Below are 20,776 nucleotides of genomic sequence, written 5' to 3'. Positions count from 1 at the left end.
CCTCTCCCCACTTCACTGGGGTTACCTCGTTTGAGTTGGAGCCGTCTTGCTCAGACCTGCGCAATTATGACGCGTGTCTTAATGAGTGCACAGCAAGACGTGCGTCATAAATGTGCAGGTCTGAGCAAGACGGCTCCAACTCAAACGAGGCTAATGAGAGAGTTCCATGATGCGTATTGGAATAGTCCATGTAGTGCAGACTGAAGGGGGGTGCACGGCTGGCAGAAAGACCGTCAAAACGTGAGTAATTAGACATCCTGATGATACTATTGTAAAGAAATCGTTATAAAAAACAATAAATATGGAGACAAAATATAAAGAGGGCATTTTGGGGTCCCACTATAGTAGGCGGGCCGTACTATGAGGCATAGTACGGCCCGCCTCTGCTAAAAACTCAATTCTCATGCTTTTCAAACTACTAAAATAAATCTCCACATAAATAGTCATGATTAGGTCAACTTCATGTTATGTGTGCGCTGATGCATTTTCAGGTTGTAGGACTGCCTGAATCCCTTGCCACACTCCCCACACAGGTAAGGCTTCTCCCCTGTATGGGTCCTCTGGTGTCTCTTTAGCCTGTTTGCACTGAGGAAGCTCTTGTCACAGTCGGTACATGAGTACGGCCTCACTCCGGTGTGGTAGCGCAGGTGGATGGTCAGGTAGCAGGACTGGGTGAACTGTTTGCCACAGTGGGGACACTGGAAGGGCTTGTGTCCCGTGTGGAAGCGCTCATGCTTCAGGAGCTCTGCGTGGGAGAAGAAGCCCTTACCACAGTCTGAACAGAGGTACGGCCTCTCCCCTGAATGGGTCAACTCATGCCTGACCAAAGTGGCCTTGTAGACAAAACTTTTGTCGCACTGGGAGCAGCTGAAAACATTCTCTCTTGTATGGCAGCGTTCGTGCTTCTTCATATTACGTTCCCTCTTGAAGCTTTTGCCACAGAAGGAACACATGAATGGCATTTCTTCAGAGTGGATCTTCATGTGGCTCAGCAGACCACCCTTGTAGAGGAAACCCTTCCCGCATTGCGTGCATGCGTGCGGACGCTCCTTTTGGTGGATGCGTTTGTGTGCGGTGAGCGCTGCCCGGTAGGCGAAGCTCTTACCGCAGTTACATGTGTGTACTCTTTCCTCTTGGTGTGTCTGGAGGTGTCTGTTGAGGTAGCTGGCACAACTAAAGCCCTGGTCGCAGCGAGGGCATTTGTGAGATGTGTGAGGCCTTTGTGAGTCCACCTTTTCGTCATCTTCGCCATGGGTTTTCAAGTGTCTCACGAGGGCTGACTTCCAGGCAAAGGCCCGGCCGCACTCTGAACACAGATACTCTCCGTTCTCCATGTGCGTAATCTTGTGCTCCCGTAGAGCCAACAAAGACTTGAAGAACACCCCGCATATGAGACACTCGTACTTGCGCCCCGTCTTGTGCGTCTGCCAGTGCCTGTCCAGGGACTGTTTGAAGGAGAAACGCCGGCCGCATTGGGAGCAGAGGAAGGGCTGCTCTTTGGTGTGGATGCGCTGGTGGGCTTTCAGTAAGGATTGGAACTTGAAGGTCTTCTCGCAGTCAGGACAACCGAAGCGTCCCTCTTCGTCCGTGAGGGACAGTTTGTCTTCCTCGGTCTCAGCAGAGTGAACTGTGTGGATGTGCTCCTGGACCGGGGCTTCTTCTGAATGGCTGAAGGAGCATTGAGGGCAGGGCAACGCAGCGGAGGAGACATCTGCTGCACAACCAATAAAATATATTAGAGACTGGAGCAACAAGTTAACATTGTGCTTACAAATGGTAAAAGTGTGTGCCTTCATGTTTGTTTCATTTTTGCAAGTGCCTTTACAGGATATTTAGTAAGAACACAAATGAACAAGTACCTTGTTATTTGTCCTCAACTAATGCTGGGTTTACACTAGAGGACTTTTACAAGACTTTGAAAAGACTGAAAACTGAAACCCTCTCACATCTTAAGACAATCAACTTACACCTGAGGACAATTAGTCATTAGTTCTCTGAGTTTTCAGTCACAGACTGAGATTTTGAAAAGACAGGGGGTCTCATATTGCAAGACTACAACTAGATTCCTTTTGAAATTAATATTATTTCCTGCTACCGGGGATTAAAAGTGATTTCAGTCAAATAAAAAGTTTTTTTTTTAGCAGGTAAAATGGACTGGGTGTATAAACAACTATATGCCCTTATCACATAGGCTAAATGTCATGCATGATCACGTTAAAAACTGCAAACGCGATTGGGATTATATTTAATAAAAAAAAAGTTAATTCAATATTCCGAGCGGGGGAAATCATGTAGTTATTTGACCAACTTAATTTGCTGATCTCGTCCCCTAATAACTCTAACTCCTAACCCTGTATTTGACGGTAAAGTGTTGCGCGTGTCAGCCTGGTTCTCCAGCCGAGGCTGCTATGTAAAAGTGTCCGAAAAAAGTGCCTCACAGGCGGACACAGGTCGCGACTAATGCCGCTCCTCCTGCGTCGTGTTTGGTGCTGGAGAGAGTGTGACAGTGTTCACGTCATTTTGCTTGAGCCAACCCCTTAAGACTAGCGATAATATCAAACATGTTTGATAATGTCGGAACGTGGAGACGGGAAGAAGACTGGCTGAAATCGGGTTGGATGACCACCTTACACCAAACGACTGAGATTACAGGCGCGCGCCACAACTCCATCAAGACTCCAGTGATTTCAGTCCGACATTGGAAGATTGTCTGCGACTGTCATATCGCGTGAAAAGTCGTGTAGTGTAAGCCCAGCACAAGATGTAATTGCTAACAGTTTAAAAGTCATCACTTACTCTCATCTCCGTCCTTTGATGAGACCATGGTGGACCCATAAGAATGCTCTGCACTGTTAAAGAGAGAAAAAATAGATAATCATGAGATGCTTGTTCAGACACCTCAACATATTGTAGATTCCTAAAACCAGCATGACAAACTAAAATAACAGAAACATCGAGACATGAACACATAGAGGTAAGTAAAGGAGGACAGATGTTTTTTACCAGTTGAAAGGCAGTTGCTTGAGCTCTGGAGGCGTGGCCTTGGAGATCTCCTTCCTTCTCTTGGTGCTCAGGCTCTTCTGTAGATTGATCACCTGGATCTTCATGGTGGGTTTCCGTTTGCGACCACTTGTGCGGACTGTCACCAGGGAAACTTCCTTCTCCAGCTCTATGAGCGTGCCTTCAGTTTTAGCCTCTGGACGCTCACTGCTCCTAACCTCTACATTCTCTTGATCCCGATCGCCGCCATCTTGTGCCTGCACCGGGCTGTCAGTTTCATCTAAAGCAGCTGGACTCTCAAGGACATCCTCTTCCTCTCCTTTAACAACCTCTTGTCCCTCCTCGTGGCTCCATGTAGGCCTGTTAGCAATAAGATGTTCTTTGTGAGTTTTCAGGTGCCTTGCCAGTGACAGCTCCCAGTTGAATTTCTTGTGGCACCGATGACAGGTGTAGGCGCCGTCTTCCATGTGCGTTTGCTTGTGCTGTGTGCGCGCGGACAGGGAGTGGAAGGCCTCGCCGCAGACCGCACAGTCGTAGGAGCGTCCGGTTCTGTGCGTGTGTCTGTGTCGCTCCAGTGACTGTCTGAAAGAGAAGCGGCGGTCGCAGTCTTTGCACCTATGGGGCCGTTCGCCGGTGTGGATAACTCTATGGGCGATTAGCGAAGAGGCAAATTTAAATTTCTTATCGCAATCAGGGCAGTCGTGAGGCCCCACACAGCTTTTGTATTGGGAGGAGGCCAAGTCGTCCTTGATGAATTCTGGATGGATGTTTGTCAAAGCACTTTCAGCAGTGTCTTCTATTGCTGCTTCACCTAACTCACACTCTTCATCTTCTTCTATGGTTGTTTCATCAGGAAGCACTACCAGTAATTCTTCAGCCACTGTCCCAGCATCTTTTCCTTCAAAACAGTTTGTTCCCATTACAACCTCAATGTCGGTGCTGGCGCCTAATTCAACCTCTGAATAATCCGTTACCGTGATTATTTCAACCGCTACGTCCTCCACAAACGATACAGTGTGTGTGTCATCCCCGAGGATTTGGCTGGGTTGTTCCGTAGGTTTTGGCACGCTGCTAGGGGCGACTGCACAGAGGGAAGAGAGGATGCCGTCGCCCATGCTAGAAGGTGGTACTGCACAGCGGAGAACGAGAATGACACAAAAGTTTAAATGATTTCTTAAAACAATTAGAGGGAAACCCAGTGGATGTGGTGCGCGGAAGTGACTGACCATGTTGCTCTAAATGACCAAGGTGTTTGTGGTGCTGGAGCAGATGTTTCAGGTGTGTTGGCTCAGAGACTGAGTGCTCGCAATCCTCCAACACAGAGCACTCGGCTCCAAGCCAGGAAACAGTCTGTGGGAAATGTATGGTAACGCACGCCATGTCAATTCCAATAAAAACCAATTTTTTATATTAAAAAATAGGATACCAAGAAATCAGATTAGCAAATGAAGCACCTGTTACACATATAAATGGCCAATAATGTCTTGTCATGATGTCTGTTTTACTTGACCATGTTGGAAACAGTTCCTCATTGTTAAACAATGTACACTGTAACATATAGAATATATCATGTAGCCATTTCTAGCTGTTGCTAATTGCTATTGGATAATCTAATCCAGCCACTTTCAGATGTGTGCCATTGTCTAACTGTAACGCAAAGTTAATTTCTTCCAGCAATATTATTAAAGTAGTATTGCTGTTTAGGCGTTAAAGTAATTTTTTAATTATGAGATATGGTTACCTTTTAACAAAATGTCACCTCTCACCTGCTCGAGATCAGGAACTGGCAGCAGCTGAGTCAGCCGGAAGAGGAACTCTGAAAACAACGTCTGCAATTCACCGTCATACTGAGCTCCATACTCAGCAGGGAAGACTTCCTGTGGAAGACAAAAACAACCAATTCAATGAACCGTTCATTCTAAACTAAAATCACAGAGGCAGCATTGCTATTGCTATTTTTGAAGCTACATGTTGGTTTTTTTCCATTATTTTCCATTTACATTTTAACATGTTTCAGAGCAAATTGTACGACCCGACAGATTACACAACCTACTGAAGCGAATGCGTGCAACTGACAGAAAACCAGCTTCATACAAGTTATAACCTACAACAGCAGGCAACTTTTACAGGTGGATGTGGCCCAACAGAAGAGTAAATGATCCTCCCTCACCTGGAAAAACTCCTGTCTCTCTTCCGGATCTTTGAGCAGAGTCTGGATCAATTCAGAGAAGCGAACCGCTATGTCCTCTTCTTCTGATTCTTTCATCTGCAATATGGTAAGAAATTACACATACTGAAAGTTCAGGGATACTTTCCCAAGTGCTGTTGATGAGCTTGTTGGTCAGCCAACAACAGCATGCATTTACAATTAACACATATTGATGCGACAAATCCCGACTGTAGACACTCACATCTCCCATGGTGGGCTGTCGTGGTTTCATTTTGTCCAGATGAGACAAGATGAAGTCAGGTTCCAAACGCTCTTCACTTCGGCACAACTCCAGAATATACTGAGGAGAAGAAAAAAAGCACCGTAAATGTACACAATACATGATTGCCTCCATCCATCTTTAGGACCGACATATTACGATAGCTGTGGGTGCCCTGCTGTGTCCTACACTGGTACCCACCCTGGCTCTTATTCCCAGGTTAAGTTGTGTCCTGTGCATGTCCATTAGCAGCTCTGGGACCACCTCCATCACCATGGAGACAAACTCAGCCACTTTCCAGTAGTTCATAACCTCTCCTCTTTTTAGCACCTGCCACATGGAGGCAGCCATCAGCTGGAGAGGCGCTACAAGGAGGCGCAGTGATGGCAGAGGTAAAGGGTCACCTGGAAAATAAAAAAGCACATCTGTCTATTATGTATTCTACTAGTCTGACAGTGACATGTTATCTGTCTACTTAGGACAACAACATCACATGGCAAGCCTGTAGAATGGTGGGGGTGGGGTCAAATGGTATTCTCTGGTATTCTTGAGTTATGTGTCTGTTTGGTTAAACATTTAGTTTTAAACGTAATTTTCATACGCAATAATATTGCTATTCTATTCTATTCTATTGTACATTACAATTCACTTCGTAAAAACCCCACACATGTGAGAACAATGAATGTAGAAGGACCGTGTTGCCCATTTGGGTTGCTGGAACAGCGACGTGTTGTGAATGCAACCTCTCTACAAAGTGCATGTTCAATAGCAACAATGTTGCTAAAACCTAGTCAGCTGTAGTTCTGCCATGTTCGCAGTCTGTACACACAGCAGCATTCTTCGTGACAACATGCATGCGTAGCTTACTATATGCCATGCATAAGAAAACACGTTAAAGTAACGTTTCCACCGGAAGAGAAACCAGATTAAGCTAGCTCACTGAGCTAACTAAAGTTATTAAAGTCAAGTAGAGGCACTGACTGCCACAAGTGAACGTTAGCTGAACTATTGCTGAACTTAATGTTTCTACGTATGAGCTTTTAAATTTTTCTTATTTTCCCCTTCAAACAAACCTTTGGAAATGGCCCTGAAGACGCCTGAGTCCATTTTCTCACACCGGTGTGGAAACTGTGATTAGCTGCTGTTAGCTGTTGTCAGCTAGTTCCCCAGCCACAGTTCACTAGCATAAGTTGCTACAGGATGAGGACGGTGGAGCTGGCTATGTATCTGAAAAAAACGTGGTTTCTAAATGAGAGAAGCACTCCAATTCAACGTGTAAATAATTATAAATTAGCAGTTACATGGTGCAAGTGGTTGTTGGGTTGTCTTTTTCTTCTCTATTCATATTTTAAGGCAGGTTACATGCTACCGCCACCTGCTGGAGTTTTTTCTTATTCTTCGTCTTTGAGGTTTGGGCAGCTTGCATCCTCGGCGTTTGCGTCACAGCCACGAGTCACCTTTAGGTGTAGGAAAAACTAGGCCTACTACAGGATTTCTCCCACTCTAACTGTTTGAGATATTTTTTTGCTCTGTCCCTCTTGCTCATTCCCTCACTTTTTAGTGGCTTCAAAGGAGATAATAAGAAATACAAATCTGTTTTTTGCATTTTCCTCTGTAATTTTGGCATTCTTTATTGGCCTATTTGTGGATTTGCAACATAGCATTACATTTTTGTTCTAGAGTGTTCAGATTTGTATTTAAACAACTAAGTGTTCTTATATTTTATATTACTGCTATAGCCTAATTTCACTCACTTTCTCTATATTTTTTGTTGCGACTTTTTGTGTAGGCTTTCTTCACATAGGCTTCTGAAACTACAAACATTGTTGGGCCATAAAAGGAAACAATTTCATTTGTATTTTTATTTGACCATTGCTTATCTAATTAAACCCTCACTGACGAACCTCAGGTAATGTAGCCTACAATTCAGATTTGTTTCCAATAAAAATGTGAGATTCCTTGAAATAAGTCCTTGTGAAAAGTCCAGATGGGACTGTTTTATAATAACGGACATAGATCTCATTCTATTCACCTTCCAGGAAGCTGGATTGTTGTATTATTACATATTAAATATTTGGTATTTGTTTTAATGTTGTATTTGTTTTAATATGTTATTTATTAGGCTAACAAATATTATTTAAATTGTATTTCAGGCCTACATATGACCCGTGTAGAACAAATTGGCACTTTTTAGTTTCTGCAATAAACTCTGTGGCATTATTTGCTGGCATGTGACTCTTTTTGTATCACATTTTGTTAGGCCTATTATATTTTAATCATTTTTTGTTATAATGTAAGCCTATAGACTACATGGTGAATTTGATCTTTTTTTAATTGTAGGCCTAGTTATTAAAGTTTTAACTACTTTTTCTAAGTAGCTTTAGTTACTATATTTCTCTCTAGGGATTTGCACTAGTAGTTAAATTTCTTCCAGTGTAATGTAAAGTCATTGGTAGTTTGCTTGCAAAGTAGGCCTACGCTTACAAAGTAGATTTCCCAACACTGCATAATACCTTCTAACGCCGACCTGGCAGCCCTTAGGCTTATTATAACTGCCTAACTCGTACCAAACTTCAGTCATGGATTCCTCTCTGTGCGTGTCCTCGCCTCTGGAGCGCTTACCCTTCAACAACAGCGCGCTGAGAAAGCTGCCGGTGGATGAGTCCGGTGATCCCGGGTCCCGCACGGTCCCAGCGGCATGTTTCTCCAGGATCCGGACTCTGCAGCCCCTGGTCCGGCCCAGCTTGGTGGCACTGTCCCGCTCTGCGTTGGCCCTGATCGGCCTGTGTGAGCGGGATGTGAAGAGTGATCCACTGGGCCCGGAGTATCTGAGCGGGTCTAGGCTGCTGGCGGGCTCCGAGCCGGCTGCGCACTGCTACTGCGGCCATCAGTTCGGCATGTTTGCGGGACAACTAGGCGATGGAGCGGTGATGTACCTGGGGGAGGTAGAGACCAGCACCAATGGGCGATGGGAGATTCAGGTGAAAGGTGCAGGACCCACACCTTACTCCAGGTAATTAAATGTTTATGCTAAATTAAAAGTGCAACTATAACTATAGTTTATTGTTCATTATTGCAAGTTTTTTTTTTGTTCAGTTACAATGTTGTTTTAATAAATTAGAAACAGATGCATAGCAGGCATAGATTTAAGGCTTAGACCTATGCAGGGCATATGTCCGCCTCATTAACTTTGTCCCCCTGAAAAAAATATGAAAGACAACCCTTCTCCCAAAAAGAGATAAAAAATAACAGTTCAGGGGGTGGGAAAATGTACATGTCCTTCTTACAGTATAGCTACCTACTGTATAACAAGATGTTTCCCAACTATTTCAGAAAACACCCTTAAAGTGGAACAACTTGACATAGTTTATGGTTTGTTATTGTTGCAAGTGTTTTTCAGTTACAATGTTGTCAATTACACCAGATACTGGTGGCACATCACTATATATTATGATTATTCATATAGGCTTGTTTTGTATCAAAAATGATTGAACCCGTAAAGGGGTACTTGGCTGAGAAAATATTTCAATGGGAGTTAACCGACATTGAAAAAAGTTTTGAGAAGCTCTGACGTAGGCTTTTGTTCACCTCAGGAACAGGCTATGTCTGGGACACAGTGCTTGGTGAAGTTTCCTCTGACCACTTGATAATAAGAATTTCAGCAGGCGACACAGCCATTCTCCAATAAGCTTCTCTCCCCAGAGGCATGTGAATGCATTAACACAAGGAGAGCTGCTTAAGAGCTTAACTACTTGGCAAACATCAAATGCATTCCCCATTGCTTAACAATTGTGTCCTAAGTATAAACTGTAGCTCCTGCAACTGATTTGGTCTGTCAAACACATTTATGCACAGTGGATAAGTTATAACCTTCAGAGTAGTTCTTAGAATGATTATTGAAAGATATGTATGATGTATGTGCCTTTAGAAGTTGAGATTTTTGGTATTGGAGTATTGAAAAAATCGAATGTTGAGATAATGGCCGTTAAAGATGCAAACAGATAGGGTTTAGTAAAATACAAACCTAAACCTACATTTTGGACCTTTAGTTATCCTAGTAAAGAAATCATCTCATGGAAACAAAATAGACACAAAATATGTTTTTGCCTTCAAAGCTCCTTGAAAAATCTAGTGACTGGACCTTTTTCCACAGCTCAGTGAGCAAATGCTTTTCGCAGAGGAAAGGTAGTAAAACGCCACTTGAAAAGGTAGCACGTATACCTTGAGTGAAGAGAGGACAGGATTTACCACGTTCAACATATTTCCAGTACCAGCAGTTAACACCCTGTCCCACTCTAATAGCAGACAAATCATTGTCATTTTTTTTTATCCCAGAGACGGTGATGGCAGGAAGGTGCTCCGCTCCAGCATCAGAGAGTTCCTGTGCAGTGAGGCCATGGCGGCCCTGGGGATAGCCAGCACCCGGGCTGCCTCCCTGGTGACCTCTGACCTCCACGTCAGCAGAGATCCACTCAACAGCGGCCGGCGTCTTCGGGAGCGCTGCTCAGTCGTCCTGCGCATAGCCCCGTCCTTCATCAGGTAGGAAGATATTTGTGTATAAGTGTTTTCATGCTTTTTATCAACACAACAAGAAACTTTTGGCCATAGTTGTATCTCTCGAGGAATGTGGACATTTTAAAGCTATAGTGCGTAGCTTCTGTTGCCCCCATGAGGACTTCTGAGTATTTACAACCACTGTCTCACAACACGAGGTAAGCCCTTTAATGATTGCACATGGATTTTATACCTTCTGTTTGTACATCCAGGTTTTGTCTTAGCAGTGGAATCAACAACTGAAACATTTTGTGGGCTCTTATTGGGATTGTTCTGAGCTCCCCCGGCAGTTTCAGGGGGTGACACCAGTTTTTAAACGCTGCCATACTGCGAAATACGGACAGCATTTTGTGGAGCTGATAGGCTTGATCAACTTTGTGGCAACTCATTTTGTGGTAGCTTGAATGTAATGGAAATTCCTTTATATGAAAAAGTTATGCACAACAGCTATAATATGTCTCTCTCTTTCTTACCTTTGTCGTAGATTTGGATCTTTTGAGATCTTTCTGGGCCGTGATGAGTTCTCAGGTCTGCAGGGTCCCAGTGCAGGGCGACAGGACATTCGAGCGCAGCTGCTGGATTACGTCATTGAGACTTTTTACCCGTACATTCAGCAGAGTCATAGCCACCGCAGAGACAGGAATATGGCTTTCTTCAGAGAGGTAAGGGCTGAGGTGTTTGTGGACAGAGTGCCATAGTATCCATGCTGATATTGGCAGGCACTGTTAAGGACTTACTCCCCCCCCCCCCATAGCCTCTGGTGTTTGAGCATTTTGATCATCCAATATGTCTCATTTGTCTACAGGTGATGGTGCGAACCGCTAAGCTAGTGGCCCAGTGGCAGTGTGTTGGTTTTTGCCATGGCGTCCTCAACACGGACAACATGAGCATCTTGGGTCTCACTCTGGATTACGGCCCCTTTGCTTTCATGGACAGGTAAGGCTGCTGAACTGGAAGCGCTTTCCTCTTTGCTTTTACATTTAGTTGACTTGCTATCTGAAAGAAACGTGTTCTTCCCTTCCACTAAATATACTCTATATAAGTTAAAACATAACATTATCAGCTCTGCCTTCATGGAATAATTATGACAGGAAGATAACAATCTGTTTTGAGAAATGGTCGGTAAAATGAAGATATGAATTGGAATTACAGTATTATTTTACTAGAGGTGGGCATAGATTAATTTTTTTAATCTATATTAATCTAGATTAATTTTGGAATTAATCTAGATTAAAATGGCTCATTTGAATTCATTCATAATATGTGTGTGCTCCCTAAATAATGACTCAAAGTAAATCTTTGAGAACGTGTTTCTCAAGCCAGGTGGCGCATCAGACCAGGGGCTCATCTCCTGTGCAGGTGCACACCTAATGCCTCAAGTTAACGCGCGTGCAGAAAGAGGATGTCACGGAACTCATGTCCGTTAGCTTTTCAATATAAGACTGTCAAAATAAAAGTCCCGCAAAACAATCGTTATTTTGGGGATTAACTTCTCCGCGTGAGAAATTTGAGTTGTAGGCTAGCGTGTGAGAGTGTGAGCTGGTTGATATGAGTGTGTCTCACGGCCAAAAGGGTGAGACTTGGCAGCTCTGTCAGTTGTCAAACAAAGCGGACGGACGTGGTCTCTATAGCAACGAGATCAGCTGAGCTATCACTGATAAAAAAAAATATTGTTTCCATAATGATTTCCATAGCCTTAAGCCATAGGCTAGCCTACATGTTGTGTAATTCAGTGATTTTCAACCTTTAATGAGTCGAGGCTATGCATTGGCTTTGGCGATTTCCCTTGCCTCTTTTTTTTCTCTCCACACAAAGCTCTCCCATTGCACACACGCATGCCCCGGCCGCTTCCGAGAGCACAGACTGTTAGAACTCCTACAGTAAACCAATTCCGCATTGCACAAGGTGCAAACAACCTTGGTCTTGTCGAGGTTTCCATTGGGAAGCTTCTTAAAAATACATTTTCCCTGAAGCAAACCCGGCGGCTTCCTAGCTGCATCCATGTCAGCACGTTACGTTTGATGTGGTAGGCTACACAGGTGCGAAGTCGGACTCGTTCTGACTCGTGCACTACAGTGCAATTCGGCCAGGTATACATCCGCGCTAAAATAAGAGGAACAAGAGATTAACGGCGATATTTTTTTTATCGCCAATAAGAGTCTGGCGTTAACGCAGCACGTTAACGCCGTTATCGGCCCACCACTATATTTTACATATAGGGTCACCTATTCTGAAAATAGTTACTTCTTCACGGTATTTGAACATTATTATAGGTCCCCGCCCGGTGTGACTAAAGACTGCCAAAGTATGAGAAAAAAAAACTTTCTTTTCCTCCACTTTTCTGAAAACTTGTGTCCCAAAACCTTGTGGGATTTCTTACGTCATAAGGGGAGAAGCCACGCCCATTCATTACCTACCTAATTTAGCACTACCGCCACCTGTGATAAGCATCCACCCAGATCCCCATTAATCTAACTGGCATTTGCCCTGCGTTCCAATACCCGTTCAACATGCCCTCGTTCACTTTCCCTAGGCACTTGCCCTCGGGGGAATCCCCGCCGCCATCTTAAGTGTCGTTCCAATTGTCTGGAAACTGAAGTGAACTTGGTGAGATAGACCCTCGGAGGGCTGAGTGATCAAGTGAACATCCATGGTCACTCCGAGGTGGATATCACCCACAGTGCATTGCAGTTCGTCTTCTTCTTCTTCTCCTTTTATTTTCCGGTAGACTGTATGCTTTTAGGGACATCGTGGCCACCCGCAGGACAAATATATATATAAATATATTCCAAAACGCCTCAATTAGGCTATCCTATTTCCAGAGGAACAATCCAGTGAATGTATTGCAGTTTACACATTGCTGCTATAACACAGATGGCTGCCAATTAGAGGACTATTTAAAACAAATGTTTTTGGTTGAAACTAACATAAATAAGAAAATATGTCGGAGCAAACAATTTACATGTGTAAGTAACAATATCTTGATAATCTGAGTCACCGTGTCGAAATTCAATGTGTGTTATGCTATGGAAATGGCTTTCTGCAATATAGGCTACGTTAGCAGAATGTTATAATTCTGTATTATTTGCATTCAGAACTACCTATGTAACTGACGGTCCATTGCGACTACAAGGGCAAGTGGGTTCCATTTAAATCCTCCGCTCCTCCCCCGCCCAGTCTCCCTCCGCGCTCCAAGTTCCCTCCGTGCAACGTATGCTGTTACGTCATACCAGAGATGGGGGTAAGTCACTAATGTGCAAGTCACAAGCAAGTCTCAAGTCATAACCTTCAAGTCTCAAGCAAGTCCAAGTCACTGTGGTGAGAATCAAGCAAGTCACAAGTCAAGTCATTGCTCAGGTCAAGCAAGTCACAAGTCAAGTCATACAAAAATCATATTATCTAACCCAGTTTCTACATTTAAAAGACCTGCATTTCACAGTTCTCTTCTTCATACCGTCATCGACAACATCATCCTTGAACTATAATTGAATTATTCTTGGTCTGACCGAGGGGTCTTCAACTAAAATTGAAATGGGTCCAGTTGACAACATTTTCTTACAGCAAAGGTCCGAATCTCATAATGTCTGCATCCAATAGCGACCCCTTATCTATCACATATGATCAACACCGCACATTTCCTTTTCTTTCAACCACATTTAGGCTACTTTCAATTTTCAAGTAGCTTACTTTTAACATGGAAAACAAGAAAGGCAAATAGTAACAGATAGCCTACTACTTAGGCTACACAAAACAGACACTTAAACCTGCAGTGTGTAGAATTTGGGGTTTTATTTCCTAGCAGATTTTGTAGAAAGTAATTATAATATCCATAAGTACATTTAATTTAGTGCATAATAGCTGAAAAAAATGTTTTGAATTATTTATTTTTCTCTTAGAAAGGGTCTCATATATGTCCATATTTCTGCATATTTTGGACCAAGGCCTAGTGCCGCCATCTTGAAAGTGTCATAGTTGGAATGTCATCAGGTGCATTGTTTAAAATTTAGAATTGTTCTTGTCCTTGAAGGCCACTGTAGCTTCTGTTATTATTCGAAAGGGTTGGGGTTACCCAGGGAGCGTTGCATTCTAGAACTTTCTAGAACTTTCTTGATGATGTCATATTACACACTGCACCTTTAATCCCCATAATGCATTTAGAATAAAACAGGGCAAGGATCTGCGCTATGGCAAAAATATCATATCACCTTTTATTTTATGGCAGGATCACATTTTGATTTATCCCGATTAATTAATTTTTCATACTGGGGGGCGAACTGTCATAACGGGCAGTTTGCTGTGCTGTCGGTGCGGGTGCGGCGGCTGTGAGCTGTCGGAAGGAGCCGGTGAACGTGGAAGGTTGAACTGCATCATATTAATAACCGCTGTTTTGTCTCACAGAGATGCTTATATAAAGCCTACAGTCCATGGAGGTAGGGCGCTCGATAAGGAAGCGTGCGTTATCAAGGCAGCAGCGCTGCAGGAAACGCTCGTTATTTTCGTTTTCTTTTACAAGACTTCCCGGGGCCGTTACAACGTGAAAAGGGAAGGGAAGAAGGCGCTACATATTTACTGTGATAAGCGTGTGGGAGGCTCACGTGAATTACTCTTGGTCTAGCCCATGGACATATAAAGAAAGGTCTAGCCGCCTCCATGACTGCTGCTCCTGTGTTGACCTGCTGACGCTGTTTGTCCGTGCAGCGCGCTGCGTGCATTGCACTGTAAAATCACCCGATCATGTTTCAAAATAAAACATAATTTCTAACGTAATCTAACTTTTAAAAATTCAAGTCATTTCGAGTCATCTGTCTCAAGTCTAAGTCAAGTCTCAAGTCATGAAGACCAAGTCAAAGTCAAGTCGAGTCTTTTATCAGTGTTAGTCAAGCAAGTCTCAAGTCCTCAAATTTGTGACTCGAGTCTGACTCGAGTCAAGTCATGTGACTCGAGTCCCCCATGTCTGCGTCATACCAAGGGCTGAGGGTAAATGAACGAGGGGAAGTGCAACTACTATTGGAATGCAGCTCTGGAGTAAGGGAAGTAAGCCTGATTGTTAACACCTGCCCATGAGCACATGCTGCTGGTCCAACGGTGATCATAAAAACCCGGAGTGGAGCAGAAACACCATTGCTTGTGAGAAAAAACAATGGCAGAGGCTGAAAAAATCCCGTCATTAAACTTTAATGAATTTGAAAAAAATCTCTTAAAAAATATAGTTTGAAACCATCCAGTTATTGAATCTAAAAGCCATACTGCTGGAACTGAGCAAATAAATAGTTGGGCCGCAATTTGCAACAAATTCAATTAATGAAAATTTTACTAAGAACAATACACCAACTTCAGGTTATCTGCATTATTATCGGTATTTCACATCTTTCTCATTTATAATTTTGACATTATATTTAATTATATCTGCACTGATAGACTCGGTGGAAAAACCCGAATCTCGCTTTAAAGAAGAGCTTGCCACAACCTTTCAACAAAGGACAAAAAAGATGACGTTGCATGAAAGTTAGCCCGAGAATTCCATGAACAGAAAATGCAATATCTGAAGAAAGTATGACATGAAAATGAAAATTCAACAGGTGGAATTGGACATTATTTATCCTTTATTTTACCAGGCAAATTGCTTGAGGTCAAATGACCTCTTTTCTGAGCAAGGCCTGGCCAAAATGGCAGCAGCTAGAATGAATTAAATATAAGACAATTATAAGAAGAAATCACAGACATGAGAAAACCGAGACAAATACATTCCAGTGGGTGAAGAAGAAGAACAATTTTGAGGCAATGATAAAATAATATTCAGGGAAACATTGACACACTCCAAAATTTGCCATTAAGAAACATGTGAGTCGAGTTTTAAAATCATTCATAGTGATGAGTTCCTGCAATTTTAGTGTTTTTTTAATGGTGTTCCAGGCGGAGGGAGTAGAATACATGAAAGCCCTCTTCCCAAACTCAGTACGAGTTCTGGGGACAGAGGTGGAAAGAAAGTCCAGAGAGCGTAAACTGTATGACATGAAGTTGGAAGAGAGAGCTATGATTCAAACAAGATACAGTACTGAGGCAATTGTGATTACTAATCACAGTGAAGATATAAGTAGAAAATAAAAGGTGTTCATGTTGTGTTTTGTCATTTTGTTATTCATGTGTGTCAGTATTTTAAATCACAACAACCACATTTGAAAACAGAATTGTTTTAGACACTAATTTTATTATGCTGAATACATCTTCAATTTAAATAATTAATATATGTGACCTTTAACAAGATGTTGTGCCATTGTGTATTATATTCCTTATGACAACTCCCCTACCTGTGTGTCAGATTTGATCCAGAGTTTGTTTGCAACGCCTCGGACAGAAGGGGACGCTACTCTTATGAAGCCCAGCCGTCCGTGTGTCGCTGGAACCTGGCTCGCCTGGCGGAGGCTTTGGGCTCAGAGCTGGATGCATCCGAAGCAGGGGCCGTCCTGGATGAATTCATGCCCACGTACCAAGCCTTCTACCTGGGTATCATGAGGAAGAAGCTGGGCCTTGTGAGGAAAGAAAAGGCAGAGGATGGCAAGCTCATATCAGACCTGCTGCGCCTCATGTACAACACAGGTAAAAGGACAGATTTGAATAGAAAGATAACTGGCACATCGGACTGCTATGAAAACATGACTGAGCCTTCAAGATTCAATATTCAAGATTGTTTGTCATATGAACAACAATTACAGCAGCAGTGAAATTGTTGAGTCCCAGGCTCCCTTTCAACAATGCAATATAAAAGAAGAAAATTATTAAGAGTAACACAAGTGAAGAAATCAACCTGAGACCTATTTTTTTAATTTGCACACATTCATTCAAATACAAAACAATACACCGTAAAACACATTTTATGTTGAACACAAAAGTAGTGCAAAATGCATTCAGTGCAGAATGCAGATACAAATTTAAATGTAGAGATAAGGTGTACCATATAAATGTAAAGTATGTTAATGGTACATTCATGTGAAATGAAAAATATCTATCGAAATATGTACAGATGTGAATTATGAGTTATGAGAGTGGTTAACATTATAAAGAGGTGGAGCATGAACAGTAGTAGAACGTCAACAGATAGACATTGTTAAACTGTTGTTAAGTGGCATAACAGTGATGTAATCATGCAACTTTTTCGAGCTTTTGCAGTCTTGTCACAGTGCTATGAAATAATGTAATTCCAGGTGCAGACTTCACCAACACCTTCCGCCTGCTAAGCCGTGTCCCCTGGCCTGAGGGGGGCGACATTGAGACAGCTACAGTAGGGCCAGTAGTGGACCTCATCCTACAGCAGTGTGCCTCTATTGAAGAGCTAAAGGTGGCTAATAAGCCAACAATGGAAGACCGGTGAGGGAGTGTATGGTGGTTGGATAAACGTGTATGCTTCTTCATTGATCAGCTATAACGAGAATATAAAGTCTCCAGTTGTACCACCATATACTCCCAGTGAATGTGCTGCATGCAATCCTAGCTGAGCAGAGCACTGGTTTTAAACTGACTAAATCTGTCTCGTCATGTTATTTGTTCTCCCTTTTTATACGCTAGCATTTTGCGGAAAAAACTCACCAAGATAATATGTAAGTGAATTGTGTTTTGTAGTATTTGTTAGGATACAGTAGCAGGAGTACATAGAGCATAATGTACAGCTATTGATGGTCAACATCAAGTGTTTTTTGCTTTTCCTCTCCACAAATATCTTGATTCTTTTTGTATATCTAGTGAATTGGCCATGATTCTGTCCCTGGCACAAACCAACCCGGTCATGTTTGGGATGGTGGCAGACAGGCCAGAGGTTTCCCAGCAACTGGAGCGGATGGGACGGCTCAAGGAGCTGCTAGAGACCAATCAGGATGAGCTTAAGAGAAAGCAGCGTGACGACTGGATTTGCTGGATTAGTCGATACAGGTAAATACAGGTAGAGAGGAAAAAGCATGTTGCTGCAGCTCAACTTTAGATCTACAGAACATTTAAGCATCTTTCAGCTTGTTGTTTGGTTTTACTTCCCACAACTTACCTGTCATGGCTCAATGTCACCACTTTTCTAACCGCAACAGGCAGCAGCTGTTCTCAGCAAAAAAGAAGGCTCTGATAAACTCACTAAACACTACCTGTTCAGCACCAAACAGGAGACAAAGTTAGCGACTAGCTAGTGAACAAACAATGCACACTTTAGCCTACATTCTCACCTTATGTGTTCTGTCTCCTCTGGTTTTGTTGTCGTTTTCATTATAGGGTTTTAAAAATTATATATAAGAAAAAAATGTATATATATATATATATATATATATATATATATAAATATACTGTATATTCCAATTTATCACAACAGTGATTCCAGCATATGACATTTTCATTGATGCACATGCTTTTCTGTGTGGGTTAAATCAACGCAAATTCCTGTTTCTTTTCCACTGAAATACCAGGAGGCGTTTAGCCAGCGAGTGTGATGGCACAAGGGACTTGTCTTTCATCAAAAAGGAGAGGCTCGGGTTGATGAACAGCACCAACCCTCGTGTCATTCTACGCAACTACATTGCCCAGAATGCAATTCAGGCTGCAGAGAATGGAGACTTCTCTGAGGTCAGTACAGGTTTTTTTCTTCATTTGTCACAAATCTTTATTGGGATATCGGGATCTGATCAATACATCTGAAAGGCAACAGGGAGTAGGTATACAGTATAGTGTGTCACAGGGTTTCCTCTATCAGACTGGTTAGACATTTGTTCTGTTCTGTGTAGTTTGTTGTATCGTATATTACGTTACATGTAATATACAGTATGTCACTGGAAATGATTCAAGTTTATATTTTGTTATTTTTTTGGTTATCATTTGCTATTTGAGAAATGTGGGAATAAGTCAATGAATCTGAGTGGGTCCCTATGTAGAGACAAACAGCCATTAATGGTGCATACACAAGGTCATTGGAAACAAATGTTGCTCTAAGTACTACAGCTGATCTAATGGACTGGTCTAATGGTCTAATCTTGGCTGATCTAATTGTCTCAGTGGATTTTATGAAGATCAATGTTGTTTTTGGTATTTTTTATGAGATTTACATCATGTTTTATTGAATTGAAATCCTATACAGTATGTGCAACTGCAGACATCTTACATACCTGTCCTTGTCCTGTAGGTCAACAGGGTCCTCGAAGTTCTGCAGAAACCATATTCTGATGCATTTGGTCCAGAGCCTTTGGATGGATCTAAAGCTAATGAACTGACTGTTGCCTACGACGGGAAGCCTCCTGCCTGGGCACAAAGAATATGCGTCACTTGATCCTCGTAGAGCCTCCAAAGCAGGTGAAGAAGGATAGAGGTCTGTTTCCATCGATGGATCACATGCAGTAGGCCAGGTGTTTTCATAGCAAACACGGCTACTGTTTTCCACGTCAGACTCTCTGTCCTGCTTCTTGAATGGAGGTTGTTATGTAACCCCAGTGTGTTTTAGTGTTCATTATGGTTTGGTCATAATGCTTTTGCTGATGAAGTATGATGACTCAGATGACAAGTCCCACAATGACGTGTCTGGGTCTGAATCACCAGGAACACTCTGACTTCAATTTACTGGAAGATTTTGATTTGATTTGATTTAGTTTATTTCAGACATATCCACATACAAAACAAAATGAAAAGCATGGAAATACAATAAACAAAAATTATGTTTTCACAAAAAAAACAAAAAACAAAAAAATAAATAACTATCTGTGTTGTTGAGATATGCCTGAAAAGGAGCAGGAAGAAGTATACACTTATAAGATGGACTTATAGGTCACCGCAGTCACAAATGTGAGCAACTCAAAGTGTAACTTTCAGTTTCTTGAACCTAGTATTGCAATACTAGTAAGAATGGTTGTTCTTATTTTGTTTTGAAACGTTTCTCAAAATTGGAAATAAAAGATCATGTTTTGTTTATCATGAAGTGGTTTATCAGTTTCATACTAAATACTACAGGATCAAACATCAAATCTCTCTATTGCTAAACTAGCATTGTAAAGATTTTTTTTTCTAAACTTGAAATGGTTTTTGTTTAGTTTTGCAGATCAACAGGGCTAATGAAGCAGTTTGCCGAGTTCTGGAGACAAAGGGACACAGAGAAAAGGGAAGACACAAGTACTGGGGCACAACCGTGGCCATCACAACAAGTGCATTTGTATTGACTATACACTTTTAATTGAAAGTAGAGAATTATGCAAAAATAATGTTATTGTAGGCTATCCGAGACCTTCAATATACCTTTTATTGGCTGCTATGGTTGTAACCAAAATAATAAATACAAGGCAGTTTTAAGAAAGTACACATGTATTTTGTCCTAAATACTTAATACAGACAATAAGCCCTGAACTATGCCTACTTACTGTAAACATTATACAATAGCCTGCTCCAGTATTTGGGCCAGCAGATTTAAAAAAAACATGGACACACTTCTGCATCTCATGATGGGAAGACTTTCATAATCTTTCTATTGTTTGTTATCTGGTTAGAAAAATAAGAATGTTGTTGTGAATGTGACTCAAAGTGAAACTTATGTGACACAGTGTCAAACTTATATGACTTAAATGTTGTGCTTTGCATAAGCTGCCCGCACATGTGCCGATGCCCCACATGACTGGACTGGATTAACCTGTTTCAAAATGAATGGCATGTAAAGGGTCAAGGGACATGAACAATGCATTTATTTTAAGAGAGGTGGTTTAGTATGTGCAGTGACTGTGTTTTAAAAAAATAAAATTATCTGGCTGTAATTCTTCAGTGAGTTCAAGAGGGACTGGGATGTG

At 42.1% G+C, this 20,776-nt stretch overlaps 2 protein-coding genes across 2 annotated transcripts; one reads left to right on the top strand and one right to left on the bottom strand.

Annotated features, from left to right (window-relative positions):
• Positions 1-406: 406 nt before the first annotated feature.
• LOC307268434 (uncharacterized protein) lies at positions 407-6,536 on the bottom strand (the record flags this gene model as incomplete). The annotated part of the gene is made up of 9 exons (XM_080051065.1): positions 407-1,711; positions 2,797-2,849; positions 3,004-4,129; positions 4,227-4,350; positions 4,767-4,877; positions 5,171-5,266; positions 5,412-5,510; positions 5,631-5,833; positions 6,503-6,536. 9 exons carry the CDS (start codon positions 6,534-6,536, stop codon positions 450-452), a joined length of 3,108 nt encoding a protein of 1,035 aa, XP_079907191.1. The 3' UTR covers positions 407-449.
• A 1,472-nt stretch (positions 6,537-8,008) lies between these two features.
• On the top strand, positions 8,009-19,278 carry selenoo2 (selenoprotein O2; the record flags this gene model as incomplete). Its single annotated transcript, XM_080051444.1, has 9 exons — positions 8,009-8,442; positions 9,765-9,968; positions 10,468-10,645; positions 10,789-10,919; positions 16,303-16,580; positions 17,186-17,348; positions 17,721-17,906; positions 18,425-18,581; positions 19,135-19,278. 9 exons carry the CDS (start codon positions 8,009-8,011, stop codon positions 19,276-19,278), a joined length of 1,875 nt encoding a protein of 624 aa, XP_079907570.1.
• Positions 19,279-20,776: the final 1,498 nt, after the last annotated feature.

This window comes from Ammodytes marinus (assembly GCF_949987685.1).
Source record: "Ammodytes marinus genome assembly, chromosome: 22".
Lineage (NCBI taxonomy): Eukaryota > Metazoa > Chordata > Actinopteri > Uranoscopiformes > Ammodytidae > Ammodytes > Ammodytes marinus.
This window is presented reverse-complemented; position numbering and strand designations above follow the sequence as displayed.